This window comes from Sorex araneus, chromosome 6 (assembly GCF_027595985.1).
Source record: "Sorex araneus isolate mSorAra2 chromosome 6, mSorAra2.pri, whole genome shotgun sequence".
Lineage (NCBI taxonomy): Eukaryota > Metazoa > Chordata > Mammalia > Eulipotyphla > Soricidae > Sorex > Sorex araneus.
Genome location: NC_073307.1, coordinates 2,782,626 through 2,804,058, shown reverse-complemented (window position 1 = coordinate 2,804,058; position 21,433 = coordinate 2,782,626). Strand labels below are relative to the sequence as shown.

The 21,433-nt window shown below is 55.1% G+C and overlaps 1 protein-coding gene across 3 annotated transcripts in view; it reads right to left on the bottom strand.

Annotated features, from left to right (window-relative positions):
* Positions 1 to 403: 403 nt before the first annotated feature.
* Positions 404 to 21,433, bottom strand: part of TET2 (tet methylcytosine dioxygenase 2) — a 70,263-nt gene continuing 49,233 nt past the window's right edge. For all 3 annotated transcript variants that reach the window (XM_055141969.1, XM_055141970.1, XM_055141968.1), the window contains 8 exons: positions 21,332 to 21,422; positions 20,101 to 20,194; positions 19,088 to 19,296; positions 11,918 to 12,068; positions 10,491 to 10,580; positions 6,943 to 7,080; positions 5,621 to 5,975; positions 404 to 4,122 (listed from right to left, as the gene is read on the bottom strand). In XM_055141969.1, the coding sequence (XP_054997944.1) occupies positions 3,140 to 4,122; positions 5,621 to 5,975; positions 6,943 to 7,080; positions 10,491 to 10,580; positions 11,918 to 12,068; positions 19,088 to 19,296; positions 20,101 to 20,194; positions 21,332 to 21,422 (2,111 nt within the window). In that variant the 3' untranslated portion in view covers positions 404 to 3,139. The remainder of the gene's footprint in view (positions 4,123 to 5,620; positions 5,976 to 6,942; positions 7,081 to 10,490; positions 10,581 to 11,917; positions 12,069 to 19,087; positions 19,297 to 20,100; positions 20,195 to 21,331; positions 21,423 to 21,433) is intronic.

Sequence of the window (21,433 nt, the reverse complement as noted above, 5' to 3'; positions counted from 1 at the left end):
CGGCCTGGACACAGACGCGAACACGGCCCGTCTCCGGGGACCAACCTGCACCAAGTCACCGAGTGATCACAGCCATCCCCTGTGACCTCACACTTTTTCTTTTCATTCGGGGCCACTCCCCGCATCCTCACGGGACCATGTGGGGCACCAGGGATGGAATCCGGGGTCTGCCGAGTGCCCGCCCTACTGTCCCATCGCTCCAGGCCCCCCGACAGTGTCTTTACCTCTCGGCGGAGCAATGGTAAAGTGGGTAAGCCTCGCAGAAGCCCACCCAGGCCCAGCCCCCAGCACCCACATGCTCCTGGGGCCGCCGGAACGAGTCTAGAGTAGCTCGGGATGGGACCCAAAGATCCAACCCCCACCCCGCCCCAACTAAACAGAAACTTCCAGACCACACCTCAGATGCATTAAATAAATATAAATTTTATTAAAAACACTCACATAGCGTTATCAGGAATGATATAATAATAAACGCTTTCAAATAACCTGCATTCATAACATTACAATACTTACAGTATTTATAGCCATCATTCGCTTTTATAGAACAAACATCTCATGAAAAATAAAATGAAGCTAAGTTTTAAAAAAGCATAGAAAAAAATGCAGAGTTCGTTATCTTAGTGTCAAACTGCGACAGCTTCCTACATGAGCCAGCCACTGTGTGTCAATCACGTGAAAAACTCATTCAAGTAAAGTCGCCACCACACACGAGCACTTGGAGCCAGTGACGCCGCTGACCTGCCACCAAGCTCAGCCCCTCCGCTGGCCTCTCCCTGCACCCCCGGCCCCACTTCCCGCCCTTGGCGGCCAGCAGTTTGACAAGTGACAGTAGATGACAAAGCAACCGAATATCATAGGGGGCAGCTGTCTCCACACCGGCCAGTGGCACGTGCTAACCAGCCAATCAGGCTCAGTCTCGGGGACACGGCAAGGATCAGAATCCTGGGTCTGGGCACAGACAGCGTCGGAAACTGAATCAGCCAAAACCCAGGAAAAATTTCTTCAAGAGATAAAAGCCAGGTTAAAAGATCCAATCAATTAAAGGTTTTACTGATTTTTAAAAAGGGGCGTGGGGGGGCTTCCTCTGATAATTTATTTGATATGTTTCTGTGTGACGCCCGGCCGACAGGGGATGGAGCCTGAACACCCCAGCCGGGGGTCTGTGCCCTACTGGCCGCGGGGGCCAGAATGTCTCTACGGAGCTGGCACGCAGGGGCGGGCCACACACCCAGCCCCTGCAGTGGGTTCCCTCTGGACCAACTCCTGCACTCTGTTTGCATTTCAACCCCCCTTGCTCATCAAAACATTTCCCCAGAATTTCAAAATACTTTTTACAATACAAAAGGCCAACAGACTTGCAAAATTAGTTTCAGGTTAGTAACATGGGGCACAGGTAGAAGAAGAGAAGGGGGGGGGGAATTCAAATTAAAAGGGTAAAATCCCTGAAAAAGAATTTGTTAAACGACAACAATTTTACACGAACACAGGTGACATCTTGGCGTAAGGAGAACAGGAGCTGGAATATCCCTGAATTTTTAGAACAAAAAGGTTGAAGTTCAAGTTATACTTGCTAAGAAATCAAGTATTGAAAAAGGTATGCTTTCTTGATAATTAAAAAAAAAAGAGAGACTTGATAAAAACATGATGGTACACAATGCCAGCAGCTCACGCGTGGTTCCCAACCCTACTGCCAAGCTAGTGTTGAGGTATATGGCAGGTAGGAGAGTCACTCAAACCTGTATGAACCCTTAGCTCACATTATGATATATTTGTAGCAGGCCAAGTAGCACCATCATGATGTGAATTCTGCTTCAAATCCATATATATGTATATATTTAAATTCTTTTTACAGTACTAAAATACTAAAGCGTTGCGTTAAAAAAGTTTTGTTTACAATTTAATTTATTTACTATACATCTCTTTCACGTCTTTATACAAATCAATGATTTAAAACCATCATAGCAAACCAGCTGCCCGTTTTCCTAGTCTTGAACGCACCCTGTTTGTTCATCTGCAGGCACCAGTCTGCTCGGCGCCCCTCGGCGGGGCACTTCAGCTAGGACGACAGCAGAGGTCGGGGCTGCGGGGAGCAGCTGGCCTGCCCGCAGGCGCGGCCCAGCTTCCCACGCGGCCAGCTGTGACCTGCCGTCCGCAGACTCTGCATCTGAGCAATGAACGTGTCCTACGGTTTTGTATAAAACTGTTTTACAGTATAACATGTGAGATGAGCACCAGAAAACATGTTTGGTGAGCGAATGACTCCCTTCGACCCAGCAAGCCCCCATGCCGGACTCGCCGCGCGAAAAAAAACGGTCACATTGCTCATCCGTGATGCATGGCTAAAAGCAAAAATCATTTAAAAGCTTTCCTTGTTTCCTTAAAACAAAAACAAAACAAAACAAAAAAAAACTGACTTTGCATTCTAAAAGGAAAGTAAACTTTCTTTTTTAAACGTCTCAGTACCTTAGCGTTGTTCAAGTTGTCCAAGCTTAGGTAGACAAAGTGCTTGTAGACACCATGTGAAATCTCTGTCCGAGGCGCGCACGCATGCAGCACTCGGCGTGTGCAGGGACGGGCAGTGATGCACACTGCAAGGACCCGCAATGATGCACACTGCAGGGACTAGCAATGACGTACACTGCAAGGATGGGCAATGGCGCGCACTGCAGGAACCGGCGATGGCGAGCACTGCAGGACCTGGCGATGGCGCGCACTGCAGGACCTGGCAATGGCGCGCACTGCAGGACCTAGCGATGACGCGCACTGCAGGACCTGGCGATGGCGCGCACTGAAGGACCTGGCGATGGCGCGCACTGAAGGACCTGGCGATGGCGCGCACTGCAGGAACCGGCGATGGCGCGCACTGCAGGAACTGGCGATGGCGCGCACTGCAGGAACCGGCGATGGCACGCACTGCAGGAACCGGCGATGGCGCGCACTGCAGGAACTGGCGATGGCGCGCACTGCAGGAACCGGCGATGGCGCGCACTGCAGGGCCTGGCGATGACGCCCACTTGGTTGGAGGCGGGCCTGGGGCGCGCCCCGTCGAGCACACGAACAGCATCGGGAGGGAGAAAGGCATTGAGTCGGACTGTCAAGACACCGTGATTTCGTAGCACCATTCGGGAGGAGCCCCGGCTCAGATGTAGCTGCTGTAGGGCCCGGTGACGCGCGTGAAGGCGTAGGGCGCCGTGGTGACGGTGGAGTCGGTGGTGGCGGCCAGCGTGCGCGCGGCCAGCGCCTGCACGAAGCGGAGGTAGGCGGGCGGCGCGGGGTCGTGGCCGTCGGGGGGCTCCCGGCGCGCCCTGCGGCCGTGCGCGCGGCCCGGCTCGGCGCCCGCCGCCTCGTCCTCCTTCTCGCGCGCCTTCTCGGCCATCTTCGCCTCCCACAGCGCCAGCCCGTGCTTGGGCTCGTTCATGCTCTTGTGCTGGTAGAAGACGAGCGAGACGCGCGTGGGCCGCTGGCGGTTGGGCTCGCGCAGCGGCGTGGTGGCGTGCAGCTCGCGCTTGGCGCACTCGATGAGGATGGAGCCGTGCGCGGGCGCCACGGCCACGCCGCCGATGTCGCCGTCCAGGAAGCACTGCTCGCTGTCGGACCACACGTCGGCGTCCTCGGCCTTCGTGTCGGGCGCGGGCGCGGGCTGGGGCGGCGGGGGCGCGTCGGCGGGCGCGGGGAAGGCGGGCGCAGGGCAGCCCAGGAAGCCGCGGGCGCCCGCCAGGCGCGCCTGGTACAGCGTGTGGATGGACGGCAGGTGCAGCTTGGGCAGCGGGTCCTGGCCGGGGTAGCCGTAGAGCTCGGCGGGCGGCGCGGGGGGCGAGTAGGTGCCGGCGTAGGGCCCGCAGGCGTCGCCTGGGAGGCCCCCGTTGCACGGGAAGGCGGGGTACTGGGGGCCGGGCTGCAGGAGCCCCGCGTAGGGGCTCAGCGGGCCGGAAGCGTTCAAGTAGGAGCCCGCCGCGGGGCCGGCGCCGGGGTAGAGGTGGCCGGGGTCCGAGGCGGGCGGCGCGCCCGGGTAGGGGCCGGCCGGGGGCGGCCGTCGCAGGTACACGTTGGAGTAGGAGGCGACCTCGGGCTGTGCGGGCTGCGCGGGGTGCGGCGCGCCGGGTCCTGGGAGCCGCAGCAGTTCTGTGGCCGGGACGAGAGAGCGGGACAAACGGGCTGGTTATTAGGCGGCGGTGACGGCACCACCGGGACGGGCACAGAAAGGCGAGCTGGACGCCGCCCTGTCGAGGGAAGAAGAGGAAGCCCGAGCCTGGCGCTGACCGCACCTCCGCCCAGGGCCGCCCCCCGGGCCCGCTCCCCGCACCCGCGCCCGGGGGTCCTCGGGCCACCCTCCCCTCCCACGGCCCTCGTTGCTTTGCATCATGACGAGTCTTGGTGCTGCGCGCACCTGCACGGCTGGGCAACGTCGCCACCCCCGTGCCAACCCCCGTAGCTGCATTTCTCAGAAAGGAAACTAACGTCCATGCGTTCAGAGAGGAAGGCCGGCTCCTTCTCAGGGAGACAGGTGCTGTCTCCTGCCCTTCATTTTAGCAAAGACGTAAGCTCCTGGGGGTGGGCAGAGTGGGCCTCAGCGGGTCAGTAAAGACCAGGCACCTGGGGACTGGAGAGATAGCCCAGGGGGTAGGGCGTTTGCCTTGCACGAGCCGACCCGGGTTTGAATCCCAGCATCCCATATGGTCCCCCAAGCACCCCCAGGAGTAATTCCTGAGTGCAGAGCCAGGAGTAACCCCTGTGCATCGTCGGGTGTGACCCAAAAAGCAAAAAAAATTTTTTTTAATAAAATAAAATAAAATAAAGCCCAGACACCCCCACTCCCTGGCTGTGGAGGGAGTCAGGACCAAGCGGTGTGACCTCGGGAGGCCAGGCTGCTGGTAGAGGAAACTGACAAATACTCTTTTTATTTCCTTTAATCATGGCCAGACCAATGACATCTCCAATGCCGGAAAGTACAGTCTCCTGAAATGTCAAGTGTTCACAACAGACCAAAAGGAAGGGTGGGGGCGGAGCGGTGGCTAGTGCAGCCAGCAGGTAGGGCCAGGTTCAATCCTATAATGTGCCCAGAGTAGTGACCCCAGGAGTTATCCCTGAGTGCGGATCCAGGAAAAACCCCTGAGCCAGGTGTGACCCCCCCCCCAAAGCAAAGGAAGAAATAGAGGGAGGGACTCTGGGGAGGAGAGACAGTACAGTGGTTGAGTCTGCCCTGAGTGATGCCCACAGGGTCCCCTGAGCCAGCCGGGGTTGACCCCGGCGCTGCCATGAAGGAAACGCCACCATCCTTTCGCTGGGGCCCAGCTGCCGGACAGGTGTGGCCAGCAAGGCTGCCCCTTACATGGCAGACACACGTGCCCCAGCTCTGGGAACACCACCTCCTCCCCTCTCCTCCCCGAAGGCCGCGCCTCGGCCTTCTTGGGGGGTCTGGAAGCAGGGCACCCTCGGCCGCGCTGCCCACCCGGTCACACTCCCGGACCTCACAGCCCGTGGCCCCGGCGTCCAGACTGAGCGCGCCTTGCCTCCAACCGCCCGGAGTGAGTCCCTGCGCTCGGTGACACCTGCTGTCCCCTCACGGCCATCCCGGGCAGAGGGCGCGGGCGGGCCCCGTGTCTGGGACTGCCCCTCTCACCTGCCAGCTGCTTGGCCTGGCCCACGCTCTCGCCGGCCTTGGCCCGGGCAGTGGCCGCCTTGTCCCTGTCGCTGGCTCTCGCGCCGCTCTCCAGGGCCGACAGCTTCTCGGCCGCGGCCCTCCGGGCCTCCAGCTTCCTCTGGCGGCACGTCTTGACGGGCTCGGCCAGCCTGCGGACCTTGCGCCGGAAGGCGCTGAGCACCTGGATGGCCCCGCTGCGCTGCTTCTCCGCCTGCGCCTCCGCGCTGCCGAACTCGTCCACCTCCGAGATCTTGTACAGGGGCAGCACGTGCAGCTGCTCGTCGCCGGGCCGGCCCCCGACGTCCCGGTTGTCCTCTCGGGTCAGGGTGCACACCTGGGGGGACACGGGGCCCGCGGCCTGAGTGTGGGTGCAGGGGCACAGGCCGCGGGGAAGGGCCCCTGGACCGCCTGGAAAAACCTGCGTGCCTCATCCCGAAATTTCCCACGGGAAGAACCGCGATGTCCGTCTGCACGCGCCACCCAACAGCCGCGACGTCCGTCTGCACGCGCCACCCAACAGCCGCGACATCCATCTGCACGCGCCACCCAACAGCCGCGACGTCCGTCTGCACGCGCCACCCAACAGCCGCGACGTCCGTCTGCACGCGCCACCAACAGCCGTGACGTCCGTCTGCCCCTCGCCGAGTCTCCGGCATTTCCCGAGCACAGTGAAACCCAACTACATCAAAGGGCACGGCGGGCTGGCCCAGGCCGTGTCCACCTTCCGTTCCCTCCTCCTCTCATCTCTTTTCGGAGGGAGCACTACAGGCAGGGGTGCCGAGGAGAAGGAAAAGCTACGCCCATCACGGAAGGTCCTTTCTGCTCTGGTGGCCACAGTCCCGTTGGTCTGGGGGACAGGCTGGCTAGTGTCAACTCTCCCAGTGCTGCACATGAAGGGGCACGGGGCACCGTCGTCCCTCCTGAAGCAGGTGGGCAGCAAGGCCAGCCCTGCAAGCCCGCGTCTCTGGGCACCGCATGGCGGCACCCTCCAGCACACAGACCCCAGCTGGCTCTTCTGGATCTTTCCTCCCCATGACGCCCAGTGTGTGTCCTTCGCCCGGACTCGCCCTCTCCCCCGCCCCCCAAGGACCTGCTCCCCAGCTCAGGCCACTGTCTCCGGGCAGGCGGAAGTGGACGGGGCTCCTTCACTCCCAGGCCTTCCTGGAGTCTCAGGACAGCTTTCCGCTCCTGCTCTGGGAGGGGGCGAGTGCCGTGACTCCCCGGGGCTACCAGCTGTCTAGACTGACTCAGCACAGCAGTGGGCACAGAGTGCCCCGGACCCGCCAGACTCTGCCACTCACCAGCGTGCTGCCGTTCTGCATGTTGTGCAGGTCTCTGTGGGCATGGGCACAGAAGTCCAGGCACGCAGTGACCCCCGAGAACGGGCGGCCTTCCTTCAGACCCAGCCGGCACTCCAGGGCGCGGTTCTCGTGCTCAATCTGAAACAAGGAAGCGTGTGCGAGAGTAAGCGCATGGACAGAAGGGGCCAGGCGCCTCAGTGACACCTGGGTCCTAAGGACCGGCCCACGCCACCAGCACCTGGCTGCGTGGTCATGCCCCTTCATAGGACACAGCTCCCCTCTGTGCCCGGGGACAACTCATCTGCTTCCAGGCTGCAGACGTGTCTGTACCTTCGACAACGTTCTGGGACTTTCCCATGTGGTGTGAGGTTAACAGGTGACGTGTAGGGGATGGCGAGATAGCACAGCACGTAGGGCATTTGCCCTGCACGCGGCCGACCCGGGTTCGATTCCCAGCATCCCATATGGTCCCCTGAGCACCACCAGGGGTAATTCCTGAGTGCAGAGCCAGGAATGACCCCTGTGCATCGCCAGGTGTGACACAAAAAGAAAAAAAAAAGAAAAATGTCTTTAAAACTCCATTTCTGGGAGATGAGGGGGGTGCAAAGCACACACCACTGTTCAAGGTGGTGCTCGGGGAACCCCCGGGATGGGGAACTGACTAGCCAGGGGTCTCCGCAAAGCCTGCACTCAGCCCGGTTGCAGCCAACTTTCCTCGTTTAAAGAACACATCTTAAAGCTATTGATTCTCATTAAGTTTTCTCTTTCACTTTGTGGCTTTGTTTTGGGGCCACACCAGCCATACTCAGTGTCTGCTTTTTCCCACACTAACACTTGCAGTCAGGCAGGACATTAAGAGGTAAGAGCACCGTGCCTGTTCCTGTCTCGGGCTAGGGTGTTCAGGCCTTCCGCTGCCCTCACCTGGTTTCTTTTTTTTTTTTTTTTCTTTTTGGGTCATACCAGCGATGCACAGGGGTTACTCCTGGCTCTGCACTCAGGAATTACCCCTGGCGGTGCTCAGGGGACCATATGGGATGCTGGGAATCAAACCCGGGTCGGACAAGTGCAAGGCAAATGCCCTCCCCACTGTGCTATCGCTCCAGCCCCTCGCCTGGCTTCTTAGGGAAGAAGTGGCACCTCTTTGCTCTGAGCCTCGCTATGCATCTAGTGTTGGGGATCAGTGCAGCGGAAGTGTCTCTGGGTCTGGCCTGACAGCCGCGCCCCACGTGTTTCAATGTCATGCCTTTATTTCAATCCGTTCAGCACACTTCTTAATTTTGCCTTAAGGCCCCAGAAGGTTCCTTATAAACTTGTTGCTCAATTCCTAGATATTTTTCTAATATATACTTTAGTTTCTCTGATAAGAAATAATTTGAGGCTTTTGAATAAATAGATGCAATCTCAGCAAGCCCTTTAGACGGAAATGCTGTTGACTCTGGTGAATGCCATACACGTGCCAGGGCTAAGGAGAAGCAAAGTGTTGTGTCCTGTGGAAACGGAGATCTGGGACTGGAGCACCAGTGCGGGGGTCAGGTGTCCGCCTTGCATGCGGCTGACATGAGTTCAATCCCTGGCATCCATGTGGTCCTACAAGCACTGCCAAGAGTAGCCCCGAGTGTTGCTGGGTACGGCCCTCAAACCAGACCAGTTGACTGTGACCCACAATGAGTTTCCAACGCCCTGATCTTTAAGCCTGTTTGCTTCTCATTTGGTAACATGGTGGTGGTGCTCGGGGGCTCGTTCCTGCAAGTGCTGGGGGGAACCAAATGTGGTGCCAGGGATGGAACTGGGCCAGCTGTGTGCAAGAGACCCCCGAGTCCTGCAGGTTTCTAATCCAGTGTGGACCCCCCGGTGGCTGCAGTCGGGGCTGCTGCTATCCGGGTGCATTATCCGGGTGCAACCCCCCGTCTAGTGGCGCTCCTGAGGGACAGCCGCTATCGTCCCTGACTTCTGTCCCCTCTCCCTAACCACACAGGACTCGCCCGTGCTGTCCCAGAGCCTTGGAGGTGCTTCACCCCGGGCTCCCTGGTGTCCAGGAAACGCTTCCCAGTTCCGGATGGCCCTGGGGCTCCCGGGCCCCGGCTTAGCTGTCCTTGCTAAGGGGCTGGGCCAGGTGCCTGCAAGACCTCCCAAAGTTACACACTCAGTGGCCTCTTTTTGTTTGTTTGGATTTTGGCATTTTTTAAAATTTTTCCTTTGTTTGGGTCACACCCAGCGATGATCAGGGGTTCCTCCTGGCTCTGCACTCAGGAATTACTCCTGGCAGTGCATGGGGCACCATACGGGATGCTGGGGATTGAACCCAGGTCAGCCGTGTTACAAGGCAAACGCCCTCCCCGCTGTACTGTCGCTCTGGCCCCTCACTACATGGCCACTGTCAGGCCACGTGTGGACGGCAGCTCTGCTAATGCCCATGGCCTCATGTCCTTGTCACAGCTCACATCTAAGCTGGTCGTGGCTGCTTCTCCCACCCCCGTTTGGGGTTACATTTTCTTTGTGTGCTCAGTCATTCTGAATGGGATGCTAGACGTTATAAATATTTTTGATATGTCAGAAGCTGTATTAGCTCTGACCTTTGCTTGCCGCCCCCGCTCCAGGTGAGGCTCGCCTGGGCCTGTCCCAAGAGGAGGCAGGAGCAGCCTCCCTCCCAGGGGTCCCAGCAACCTCCAACCTGCTGCTCAGTTACACTTCCCGTCATCCAGTGAGGACAGCGGGGAGGACAGACAACCTCTAGCTAATCCCTCTGCACTTGCCCAGGAGCTAAGGACAAAAACCCACCCCCAGCAAAACAAGAGCTAGAAAACCCACGGGGAAAATATGAAAAACCCACCGAGCACTATAAACAACAACAACAAAAAGACCACCCAAGATGTGAACACTAGGAAATCCCCGGATGGTGTCTTTAGCGACACCATAATGAGGTTGCTCAAAGAAACGACAGCACAGGTGGTGAGCAAAGGGCAGGGAAGCGTGAGAGTCAGAGCAAAATGACAGATATGAAGAACGCGGTAGGCAACAGAGAGTCAGTAACAGAAGCTGAGCAAAGGACCCAGGGGTTCAAGGTGAGGAGGGACCGTTAGGAGGCATCAGAAGGTGGAATATCATCTGAAAAGAAGTGAACAGCACCGGAGAACAGGCTGAGCTCAGAGGAACAAGAGAGACTCACTGGGGTCCCTGAAGGCAAAAGGAATCACTGACCAGAACTGCCCCGAGTTGAGGATGACGGGCACCGAGACCCAGCCTCAGGGTCCCCTGAAGACGGACCCTACGAGGAAAACCCCAAGACGTGCCTGAAACAATCCCATTATGAGGTTTTGTAAGTCATGATGTGTAATTTAAAAAAACTAATATTACTACACAAATTAATAGCCTAATACTTGTACTTATCAAATGTGTATACTATAGCACATACTTACACAGACTTTGGTAATAAGGAACATAAAAAGCTACTAACATATCAGAAAATCATTGCTTCAAAAACCCACTTGGAAGCACGTAGATCTCTAACACTACGCAATTTCTGGGTGAACAGGAGTAATTCCCCTTACCTGGTTATTATAGGCATCAGGTGCAAGTTTCTTATAAATGGGAGCCAGGAGCGTGGACAGATTCTGTAAGTGAGACTCCAGCCTCTCCTCCTGAGTAGGACGAAGCATTGGACAGATTAAATTCTGGAGGCGCCCCCTCTCGAGACTTGGACCCCGATCACTCTGGGGTGCTTTAGCACAGTAACTAAGCCTTGACAGCCCGTGCCAAGTACAGGAACACCACCAACTCCGTTTAATTCTCGACTCTGCAGGCAGGCACCTCACTTTTAACTGACACGAACCCGAAGGGGAGAGCAGGGCTGGGGTGTGGAGCTGCAGACCCCCGCCCCCACCCTGCTCTCCACCCCTACTCAGTCACCCCGGGGGAGCAGCCAAGGAAATGCTTCCAGAGACCAGTCTCAGTTTCTTAAAGCACAGAGACAGAATTTCAAAAATACTGAGACTGAGAGACTGAAACCAGAGGTGCTGCAGCCATGCACGTAAGTCATGGAAAGGCCAGGCCTTGTCTGGGCACTGGCCTGGGTCCCACCACTAGCACTGGGAAACAATGCAGAACACCCCACCCCCGCCCCCCCGCAGTGCTCCCGTCACTAGAATGGGACATCTCTGTTAGTGGGGAGAGAAACACCGGGGAACCCCCCTCCAGACAGACGCTTATGGCTGTGGGACTGAAACACTCTGATTTCACACTGCGCTTCTCTGAAACTCTTAGGCAAACTCTCTCAGCTTTCGGGGCTGTGGGGGTCTGCACGGGCCCTGACAGCCACTTCCTCAGGGCTGGTTTTGCATGAACTTCGAGTGATATTTCTCTATCAGGAGCAGGAAAGCTCTCTCGCACGAGACTCCAACTGGCGGTGACAGTGCAAGTTCTATCTTATTTACTCTTTGTAGTCAAGTTTCACTGGGAGGGACATGTCAATATTACAATATCCATAGTAGGCTCACACCCTCACACTGCATTTAAAATATGAAATTTTGCATAAGTACAAAAAATTGGTTATATCTAAATCTGAAATAGATTGATACCTTTATTCTATTATCACACCATGGAATGGATTAATCACCTAAAAACTCCATTGATTATCAATCTGAAAGTTGTATTTTTGAGAAATACATATTCTAGGAGATAAAACCCAGTGGCTTCAATGAGAAATCAACTCCATTTATTTTAAATGTACTTTCCCATTCCAATCTAAAGGTGCTGATAAATGACTCCAGCCCACACGCGACAGCCCAGACCACGGCTCGAACTTCCCCTTAGGGCACCCAGGACGGGCACCAGCGAATCCTCCCCAGTGGCAGAAAGTCTATTCCTGTCAAGACTGTTCCCTGTGCAGAGCTAGTGGAGTACACTTTCTAGTCACTTCATTGTGCTCATCAATCCTCCACGACAAAGATAGAGATTAGACATCAGGAAGTAAACAAACCTCTTTTGGGTCATCCCCAAGCAGCTTAAATTTTCTTGGGATCTTGCTTCTGGCAAACTTACATCCATTGTAGTACATGCTCCAGGAGCAGCCGAAGGAGAAGGAGGCGCCACACGTCCCGGGGTCCAGCCCTTGGCAGGCGCACGTCCTCCTGCGGACCAAGGCAGGGCTCAGCGCTGCGCCCAACGCAGCCTGGCCCAACGGGCATCCCCACGGGCGAGCACAGTGCCATCCCCACACGTGCGTCTGGGTGTGTCTCCCGCAGGGACCCAGGCGCTCGCCAGGGGCAGAAGGACCCAAGGCCTCCCCATGCCCCGCCCCGAAGCACTGAACACCAGTCTGGCGTGTTCTCCTGTTGCCTCCATCTATACACATACGTGTATACAGATACATGATGCACACATCAAAACACATGTGCATATATATACATATATGCATATATATACATACCTGTATATATATATATATACACACACACAACATATATACATTCAGTTTAGCAGGCCCAGTTCCTAAGATAGTGCATTTTATATAGGAACTAAACCATATGTAGTATGTAGTATGTAATTTACACTAGCTCTTTTGCTCTAAAAACTTTAATTTAAAATTAAACAGTATATTGGGTGTTTGAGCACTGTATAACTGAGACTTAAACCTGAAAGCTTTGTAACTTTCCACATGGTGAATCAATAAAAGAATTTAAAAATAAATTAATTAAACAGTATAAAAATAGATAAAACTACACACGCGAACACGCACAGCATTCCATGCTTGCCATTCCACAGAGACGTGCACGGCGGCCTCTGGGGGTCAGCACGTTTGCCCTGCCTGTCCAGATCGCCACACACACTTCACTCGTGTCTGTCCCATGGCTATTCCATCACTTGTAGGATGACATTACTTTGTCCTTTCCCTATTGCCACTAGGAGCTTGTCCTGGTTTTTCCCAGAGTTTAGGCTTACCCCAGTCACTCCCATCCCTTTGTTTAGCTGTAACCACTTCTCTATGCTCTCTTCCCCAAAACAGTTAATCAGCTTTCCCCTAATCTGACTCTGCTAATTTGTAAGGTCAGACCTTCCTAGGACACTAAACTTGTAAGTTAATATTGCCTTTCTTGCCTCCTTCTGCCTTTTGAATAATTTACTTTAAAGCAATGTCCTTTTTGTATAGACACAAGAAGACAATATTATGTTTTTATAACTTGGGAATTAATTGGCTTCGAATATTATTCCCTCCCGGGCATCTGCTTTCTCCACTTAAGCTTCAGTTGCTCTCAGTTCCTAGCACCCCAAAAGCAGGGTCCCAACGAGGGACGGGACAGATCCAGGGCAAGCGGTAAGCTATGTGCTACCTTGGCATCAAGATGGGCCTGGCCAAAGTGTCTAATTCTTAACTACAAGTTAAGAGATTGGTCATGGACAAATGCTATCATGATCCAAAAGTAATAACAAGACTAGGACCCTGCTAGGGACAGGAAAGACTAATCTGGCCTGAGCACTGTAGTCTGAGATCGAGATGGCCCCAGGAGAGCAATTCTATAAGCTTTAATGCATCTCTTATTGTGTCCATACAAAATAATTAATATTATGAATTCTTATATGCTTGCTGGCTGAGGAGAGGAGAAACACACTCATGGGACTCCACCCTTGGGGGGATCCTCCTGCTGAAAGAGAATCAGTCCTAGGAGAAGCATCTCCTGAGGGAAAGGAACCTTACCCTATTGCTGACCACACCTATGTGTAGCCCCAACCCCCTCATGCTGTGGAGATTTAACTAGGCTGTAAGAGTGGGGGGGGGGGGCCAGATCCAGAGATCCTGAGAGAGATGAGAGAGCCCGGAGAAAAGTAGAGAGAGAGAATGAAATAAACTGATCGAGCAACCAGTTGGGCCTTCTTCCTTCCGTCGCCTGCCCTTGACCAACAGCCACACGGCTGTTCCAGAGCACCGAACGCGGGTGGTGAGACAGAGCCGATCGGAGAACCCGCGAGTGCACACGCTCTCTTACAAGAGCTGGCGAGGAATGTGTCCTCAATGGCAGAGGCGCTTCCTAGAAAAACTGCCCCGCTCCCCCGCTGTCCGTCACGCCAGAGAAGACTGCCTGCACTTAGTCATCGTGGAGACCTTGAGGGGAAAAACCCGCCGGCGGGGCTGAGAGGAAATGTGCGGCTGTCGCACTCGCTCGCACACTCACGGTCGGTGGCCGCGACACGGGGCAGGGGGAGCTCGCACACAGCTCTGCGGGGGCTGACTCAGCAGTCCCGGCTCCATTAGCCTCCGTTCCTGACAAAAGCGCCAGTTCCGGCTTTCTGCCAGGCACTAAGCAAGTTTGTGCAGGAGGAAAAAACACCAAACGGCCAATGCTGAATGAAGGTCTCTGGCCACCAAGTATTTCAGAGATATATTTTCTGTCTGGTTTGGTGCTTAGAAATTATGCACAACTTCCCAAAGCCTAATCTGGTAATCTAGGTAATGATTTGTCCTTCTGAAATGCCAGACAAAACAATACTGACTGGCAGCAGCAAGACCAAACATCCGAGGACAGTCCTTAACGTGGGATCTCCCTGTCTCTCTCTCTCATCCCAGGACAGGCAATGTCGCTCATTCAGTCAGGGTTTTCTGGAAAACGCCAATAGAGAATCTCTTCACTTTGATTTGTTGTAATTTTTGGTTTGGTTTTTGTTTGGGTTTGTTTTTTGGGCCATGTCCAGCGAGGCTCAGGGGGTCCTCCTGGCTCTGTGCTCTGGCATCACTCCTAGCGGTGCCTGGGGGACCTTACGGGATGCCAAGACAGAACCCAGGACAGAACCCAGTTTGCCGCATGCGAGGCAGGCACCAAGCACCTACCACTGTGCTATCTCTGCAGCCGCTGCACCTGTTCCCACTGTACCTGTGTCTCATCCCACTGTACCTGTACCTGTTCCCACTGTACCTGTGTCTCATCCCACTGTACCTGCGCCTATTCCCGCTGTACCTGTCTCATCCTACTGTACCTGTGTCTCATCCTACTGTACCTGCGCCTGTTCCCACTGTACCTGTGTCTCATCCCACTGTACCTGCACCTGTTCCCACTGTACCTGTGTCTCATCCCACTGTACCTGCACCTGTTCCCACTGTACCTGTGTCTCATCCTACTGTACCTGCACCTGTTCCCACTGTACCTGTGTCTCATCCTACTGTACCTGTCCCTGTTCCCACTGTACCTGTGTCTCATCCCACTGTACCTGCGCCTGTTCCCGCTGTACCTGTGTCTCATCCTACTGTACCTGTACCTGTTCCCGCTGTACCTGTGTCTCATCCTACTGTACCTGTCCCTGTTCCCACTGTACCTGTGTCTCATCCTACTGTACCTGTCCCTGTTCCCACTGTACCTGTGTCTCATCCCACTGTACCTGTGTCTCATCCTACTGTACCTGTGTCTCATCCCACTGTACCTGCGCCTGTTCCCGCTGTACCTGTGTCTCATCCTACTGTACCTGTACCTGTTCCCGCTGTACCTGTGTCTCATCCTACTGTACCTGTCCCTGTTCCCACTGTACCTGTGTCTCATCCTACTGTACCTGTCCCTGTTCCCACTGTACCTGTGTCTCATCCCACTGTACCTGTGTCTCATCCTACTGTACCTGTGTCTCATCCCACTGTACCTGCGCCTGTTCCCGCTGTACCTGTGTCTCATCCTACTGTACCTGTACCTGTTCCCGCTGTACCTGTGTCTCATCCTACTGTACCTGTCCCTGTTCCCACTGTACCTGTGTCTCATCCTACTGTACCTGTCCCTGTTCCCACTGTACCTGTGTCTCATCCCACTGTACCTGTGTCTCATCCTACTGTACCTGTGTCTCATCCCACTGTACCTGCGCCTGTTCCCGCTGTACCTGTGTCTCATCCTACTGTACCTGTACCTGTTCCCACTGTACCTGTGTCTCATCCTACTGTACCTGTACCTGTTCCCACTGTACCTGTGTCTCATCCCACTGTACCTGTACCTGTTCCCACTGTACCTGTGTCTCATCCTACTGTACCTGTACCTGTTCCCACTGTACCTGTGTCTCATCCTACTGTACCTGTACCTGTTCCCACTGTACCTGTGTCTCATCCTACTGTACCTGTCCCTGTTCCCACTGTACCTGTGTCTCATCCCACTGTACCTGTGTCTCATCCTACTGTACCTGTGTCTCATCCCACTGTACCTGCGCCTGTTCCCACTGTACCTGTGTCTCATCCTACTGTACCTGTACCTGTTCCCACTGTACCTGTGTCTCATCCTACTGTACCTGTCCCTGTTCCCACTGTACCTGTGTCTCATCCTACTGTACCTGTCCCTGTTCCCACTGTACCTGTGTCTCATCCCACTGTACCTGTGTCTCATCCTACTGTACCTGTGTCTCATCCCACTGTACCTGCGCCTGTTCCCGCTGTACCTGTGTCTCATCCTACTGTACCTGTACCTGTTCCCGCTGTACCTGTGTCTCATCCTACTGTACCTGTCCCTGTTCCCACTGTACCTGTGTCTCATCCTACTGTACCTGTCCCTGTTCCCACTGTACCTGTGTCTCATCCCACTGTACCTGTGTCTCATCCTACTGTACCTGTGTCTCATCCCACTGTACCTGCGCCTGTTCCCGCTGTACCTGTGTCTCATCCTACTGTACCTGTACCTGTTCCCGCTGTACCTGTGTCTCATCCTACTGTACCTGTCCCTGTTCCCACTGTACCTGTGTCTCATCCTACTGTACCTGTCCCTGTTCCCACTGTACCTGTGTCTCATCCCACTGTACCTGTGTCTCATCCTACTGTACCTGTGTCTCATCCCACTGTACCTGCGCCTGTTCCCGCTGTACCTGTGTCTCATCCTACTGTACCTGTACCTGTTCCCACTGTACCTGTGTCTCATCCTACTGTACCTGTACCTGTTCCCACTGTACCTGTGTCTCATCCCACTGTACCTGTACCTGTTCCCACTGTACCTGTGTCTCATCCTACTGTACCTGGACCTGTTCCCACTGTACCTGTGTCTCATCCTACTGTACCTGTACCTGTTCCCACTGTACCTGTGTCTCATCCTACTGTACCTGTCCCTGTTCCCACTGTACCTGTGTCTCATCCCACTGTACCTGCACCTGTTCCCACTGTACCTGTGTCTCATCCCACTGTACCTGCGCCTGTTCCCACTGTACCTGTGTCTCATCCTACTGTACCTGTACCTGTTCCCACTGTACCTGTGTCTCATCCTACTGTACCTGTACCTGTTCCCACTGTACCTGTGTCTCATCCCACTGTACCTGTACCTGTTCCCACTGTACCTGTGTCTCATCCTACTGTACCTGTACCTGTTCCCACTGTACCTGTGTCTCATCCTACTGTACCTGTACCTGTTCCCACTGTACCTGTGTCTCATCCTACTGTACCTGTCCCTGTTCCCACTGTACCTGTGTCTCATCCCACTGTACCTGTGTCTCATCCTACTGTACCTGTGTCTCATCCCACTGTACCTGCGCCTGTTCCCGCTGTACCTGTGTCTCATCCTACTGTACCTGCACCTGTTCCCGCTGTACCTGTGTCTCATCCTACTGTACCTGTCCCTGTTCCCACTGTACCTGTGTCTCATCCTACTGTACCTGTCCCTGTTCCCACTGTACCTGTGTCTCATCCCACTGTACCTGTGTCTCATCCTACTGTACCTGTGTCTCATCCCACTGTACCTGCACCTGTTCCCACTGTACCTGTGTCTCATCCCACTGTACCTGCACCTGTTCCCGCTGTACCTGTGTCTCATCCCACTGTACCTGCACCTGTTCCCACTGTACCTGTGTCTCATCCCACTGTACCTGTACCTGTTCCCACTGTACCTGTGTCTCATCCTGTTGTACCTGTGTCTCATCCCACTGTACCTGCACCTGTTCCCGCTGTACCTGTGTCTCATCCCACTGTACCTGCACCTGTTCCCACTGTACCTGTGTCTCATCCCACTGTACCTGTACCTGTTCCCACTGTACCTGTGTCTCATCCTGCTGTACCTGTGTCTCATCCCGCTGTACCTGCATCTGTTCCCACTGTACCTGTGTCTCATCCTACTGTACCTGTACCTGTTCCCACTGTACCTGTGTCTCATCCTACTGCACCTGTTCCCACTGTACCTGTGTCTCATCCTACTGTACCTGTACCTGTTCCCACTGTACCTGTGTCTCATCCTACTGCACCTGTTCCCACTGTACCTGTGTCTCATCCTGCTGTACCTGTGTCTCATCCTGCTGTACCTGCACCTGTTCCCGCTGTACCTGTGTCTCATCCTGCTGTACCTGCACCTGTTCCCACTGTACCTGTGTCTCATCCTACTGTACCTGTACCTGTTCCCACTGTACCTGTGTCTCATCCTACTGCACCTGTGTCTCATCCCACTGTACCTGTGTCTCATCCTACTGTACCTGTTCCCACTGTACCTTACTGTACCTCTGTGGCCCTGTATTCATCTTCAAGCTGACTTCCTTGTTCCTTTGGTGGAAAACAGAATTTCGAAGGACAGCAGAGCACAGGAAGCCCGAGTAGGCAACTCCCACCTCCTAATGTGCCGCTGACAGACGTGGACCAAGGGCAGTGTGACACACGTGACCCTAACTGCCGGGGAAAGCCAAGTCACGCTTCACACAGGGGAAGCAACTTTCCTGCACGGACGCCGAGAGTGGGCTTTTCCTTCCCTTGCCTCGGAGAGCTGATGTGAGCAGAGTGAACCCGCGCACAGGAGGGCAGGTCAGCAAGAGGACACAAGGGGCCCAGGGGTCGGGCTCAGAACCCCAGGGCCAGTCCCCAGCGTCAAGCCCCAAAGGGCGCCCACAGCTCAGTGGGGGGGCCGAGAGAGGGGACGAGAAAGAAACGCCCAGTTGGGTCCTCTCTTGTACCGAGTGTGAGTACTGAGAATCGAGGCAGAGCCGAGGAGAGCCGGCGCAGCCCTCGGGAGTGCTAGCGCGTGGGCGGGCGGGGGCGTCACCCAGCCAGCGCTCTCCGGCACGCTGCCCCTGCTGCCCAGGACCCGCCCGCCCCATGGATCCGGCCACGGGGCCACACCAGGGTCCCTGACCCCAGGGTCCCCGAGCCCCTCAGCAGGCCAGCCTGGTGGCTCCGGGACCGAGGCGGGCGAGGTCCCTCTGCACGCCCACCCCCCGCCCCGGCACTTACTCCTCGTTGAGCGCGCAGCGGCGGTTGGTGTGTGCGCCGTGCTGGGCCAGCGACTCGGTGAGCTCCGTGTACAGGCGGTCGGCCAGTGCCCGCGGGATGCCTTCCCACACCAGGATGAGCACGATGATCACCGCCGCGTCGCACGAGTGGCCGGCTCGCTCCCGCACCAGGCACAGCAGCTGCTCCTCGCTGGAGCTTCTGCGGATCACCTGCGCGGGGCACCAGGTCAGAGGGGGGCCCACACCTGCCTTTGCCCTGAGCTGAAGGGACACTCGCACGTCAGGTGCTGGCCTCTCTAGCCTGGTTCTCCCTCGACTGAGATTCGGGGGTTCACAGTACCGGACCAGGTCCTCCTGCCCATCATCCTGACCTCCAGCAGAACACAAAGGGCTGGAGCGATGGCACAGCAGGGAAGGCAATTGCCTTGCATGCCGCCGACCCGGGTTCAATTCCTCCATCCCTCTCGGAGGGCCTGGCAAGCTCCTCATGGCATATTTGATATGCCAAAAACAGTAACAAGTCTCACAATGGAGACGTTACTGGTGCCCACTCGAGCAAATCAAAGAGCAATGGGAGGACAATGCTACAGACAGAGCTACACAAAGGGCTCTGAGAAGGAATTCTTTGTTCATTTTTGGTGTTCTTTTTTTCCTTTTCATTTTGGGTCACACCCGGTGACACACAAGGGTTACCCCTGGCTCTGCACTCAGGAATTACTCCTGGCGGTGCTCGGAGGACCCTAAGGGATGCTGGGAATCGAACTCGGGTTGGCCGCGTGCAAGGCAAATGCCCTCCCTGCTGTGCTATCGCTCCAGTTCTATGCTTTTACACGATAAAAATTTCACCTGCACCTAAACCATCGCCATCACCACCACCAAAATACTTCATCTGCTTCTTCCTATGGCACAGGAAACCCAGCACCCCGATCTTGGCCCCAGGGACTCGGGAAGGCAGGTCTCTGGCCAGTCTGAGATGCCCCCGACCCAAGGCTGCGGCCCACGGGTCACACTCACCCATTTAGCCACTGGACACCCCTGCGAGCTTTTGCCTTCTTTACCAGTATAGACGACTTTCTCGATCCTAATAGCTTTACCCTTCTGGCCAAACCTTAAAGAAATCCACAGAAACACACACATACAATTAGCAAGCAAATCCAACAACTGAAAAACTGAACTTAAACTTAAGCTAAGCTTATCCTATGACCACATCCTGAGAATGGATGATTTTTTTTTTTAAAGCAGGTATAAGCCAAGCAAACTGCACTGATCTTTAAACCTTATTTCTTTAATATTAAAATACACTAGAAATTGGAATGAACTACTTTGGATTGTATGTTGGGTAAAAATAGAGGGAAAGTTCTAAGTTTATACATAATTTTGCAAAGTCTGAAGCATTTCTAAGTTCTCTAGAATTCAGTTCTCTAGGAGACACAGGATTTGACATTTGGCCTTAAATCAATTAGAATTAGTTTTTTAAGCTGAGGGAACCATCCGAGACTCGAGTTTAAACTATCAAGGAATCTTTTACACCGTGCTGGCAAGCACTAGAATCAGGCAACTTTGAAAACATGGTGTATTTCTAAAAATAGGCTCTATGTTTCCTTAAAAGCAAGCCACAAACTGCTAATAAAGAGACAGTGAGAGACTTGCCCTTTCTGAAGCCAGGCTGGGAGACAGGTCAAGCCTCTGCAGGCTGAGGTGGGAAGGGCCACCCGGCCGTGGGCACGCTGCCCGCCCCTCAGGACACCGGCTGGCCACCGGAGCACTGAGCCCCCCAGAGGGCACGACTGCCTGGCTCTCAGCCTGGGCCCAGGCCCACCCTGCAGGCCCAGGTAGGGAAGCACAGACCCAACAGTGAGAACTGGCCGCGCCTCGCAAACGGGCCTCGGGGGCCAGCTGTCTTGGCGGGGACGCCCCTGACCACGCCGGGGCCCTCGTGCCCCTCACCCCCTCTCTCACTGCAGTGCTCCTTCACCCATGGGCAGCCCGCCTGGCTCCCGCTCCTGCAGGGGCTGGTGTCCGCTGCCCAGCGGGCAGTCTGGGCCAGCCCGGGACCATGAGTCCTGTCAGATACTGTGATTCTGGTGAACTGCACCGTGCGGAGTGTCGGCAAGCCTGAAGCGCTAAGCCTGCTACTTGTTCCTCAGTTTACCAACGTTCACTGCTGCGTCAGGGAGAACTGGAGAGAGTCTGACATATACAAAAGGATCAACGGAAAGCTGCCCTGCGCCTTTGCGTTAATTACCTTTCTTCCATGATTTCTCTAATAGCTGCCACATTAGGACCTGCTCCTAGATGGGTATAAAAAGGACCTTCATCTTTTTCAATAATTTGCTCTGTTGAGATA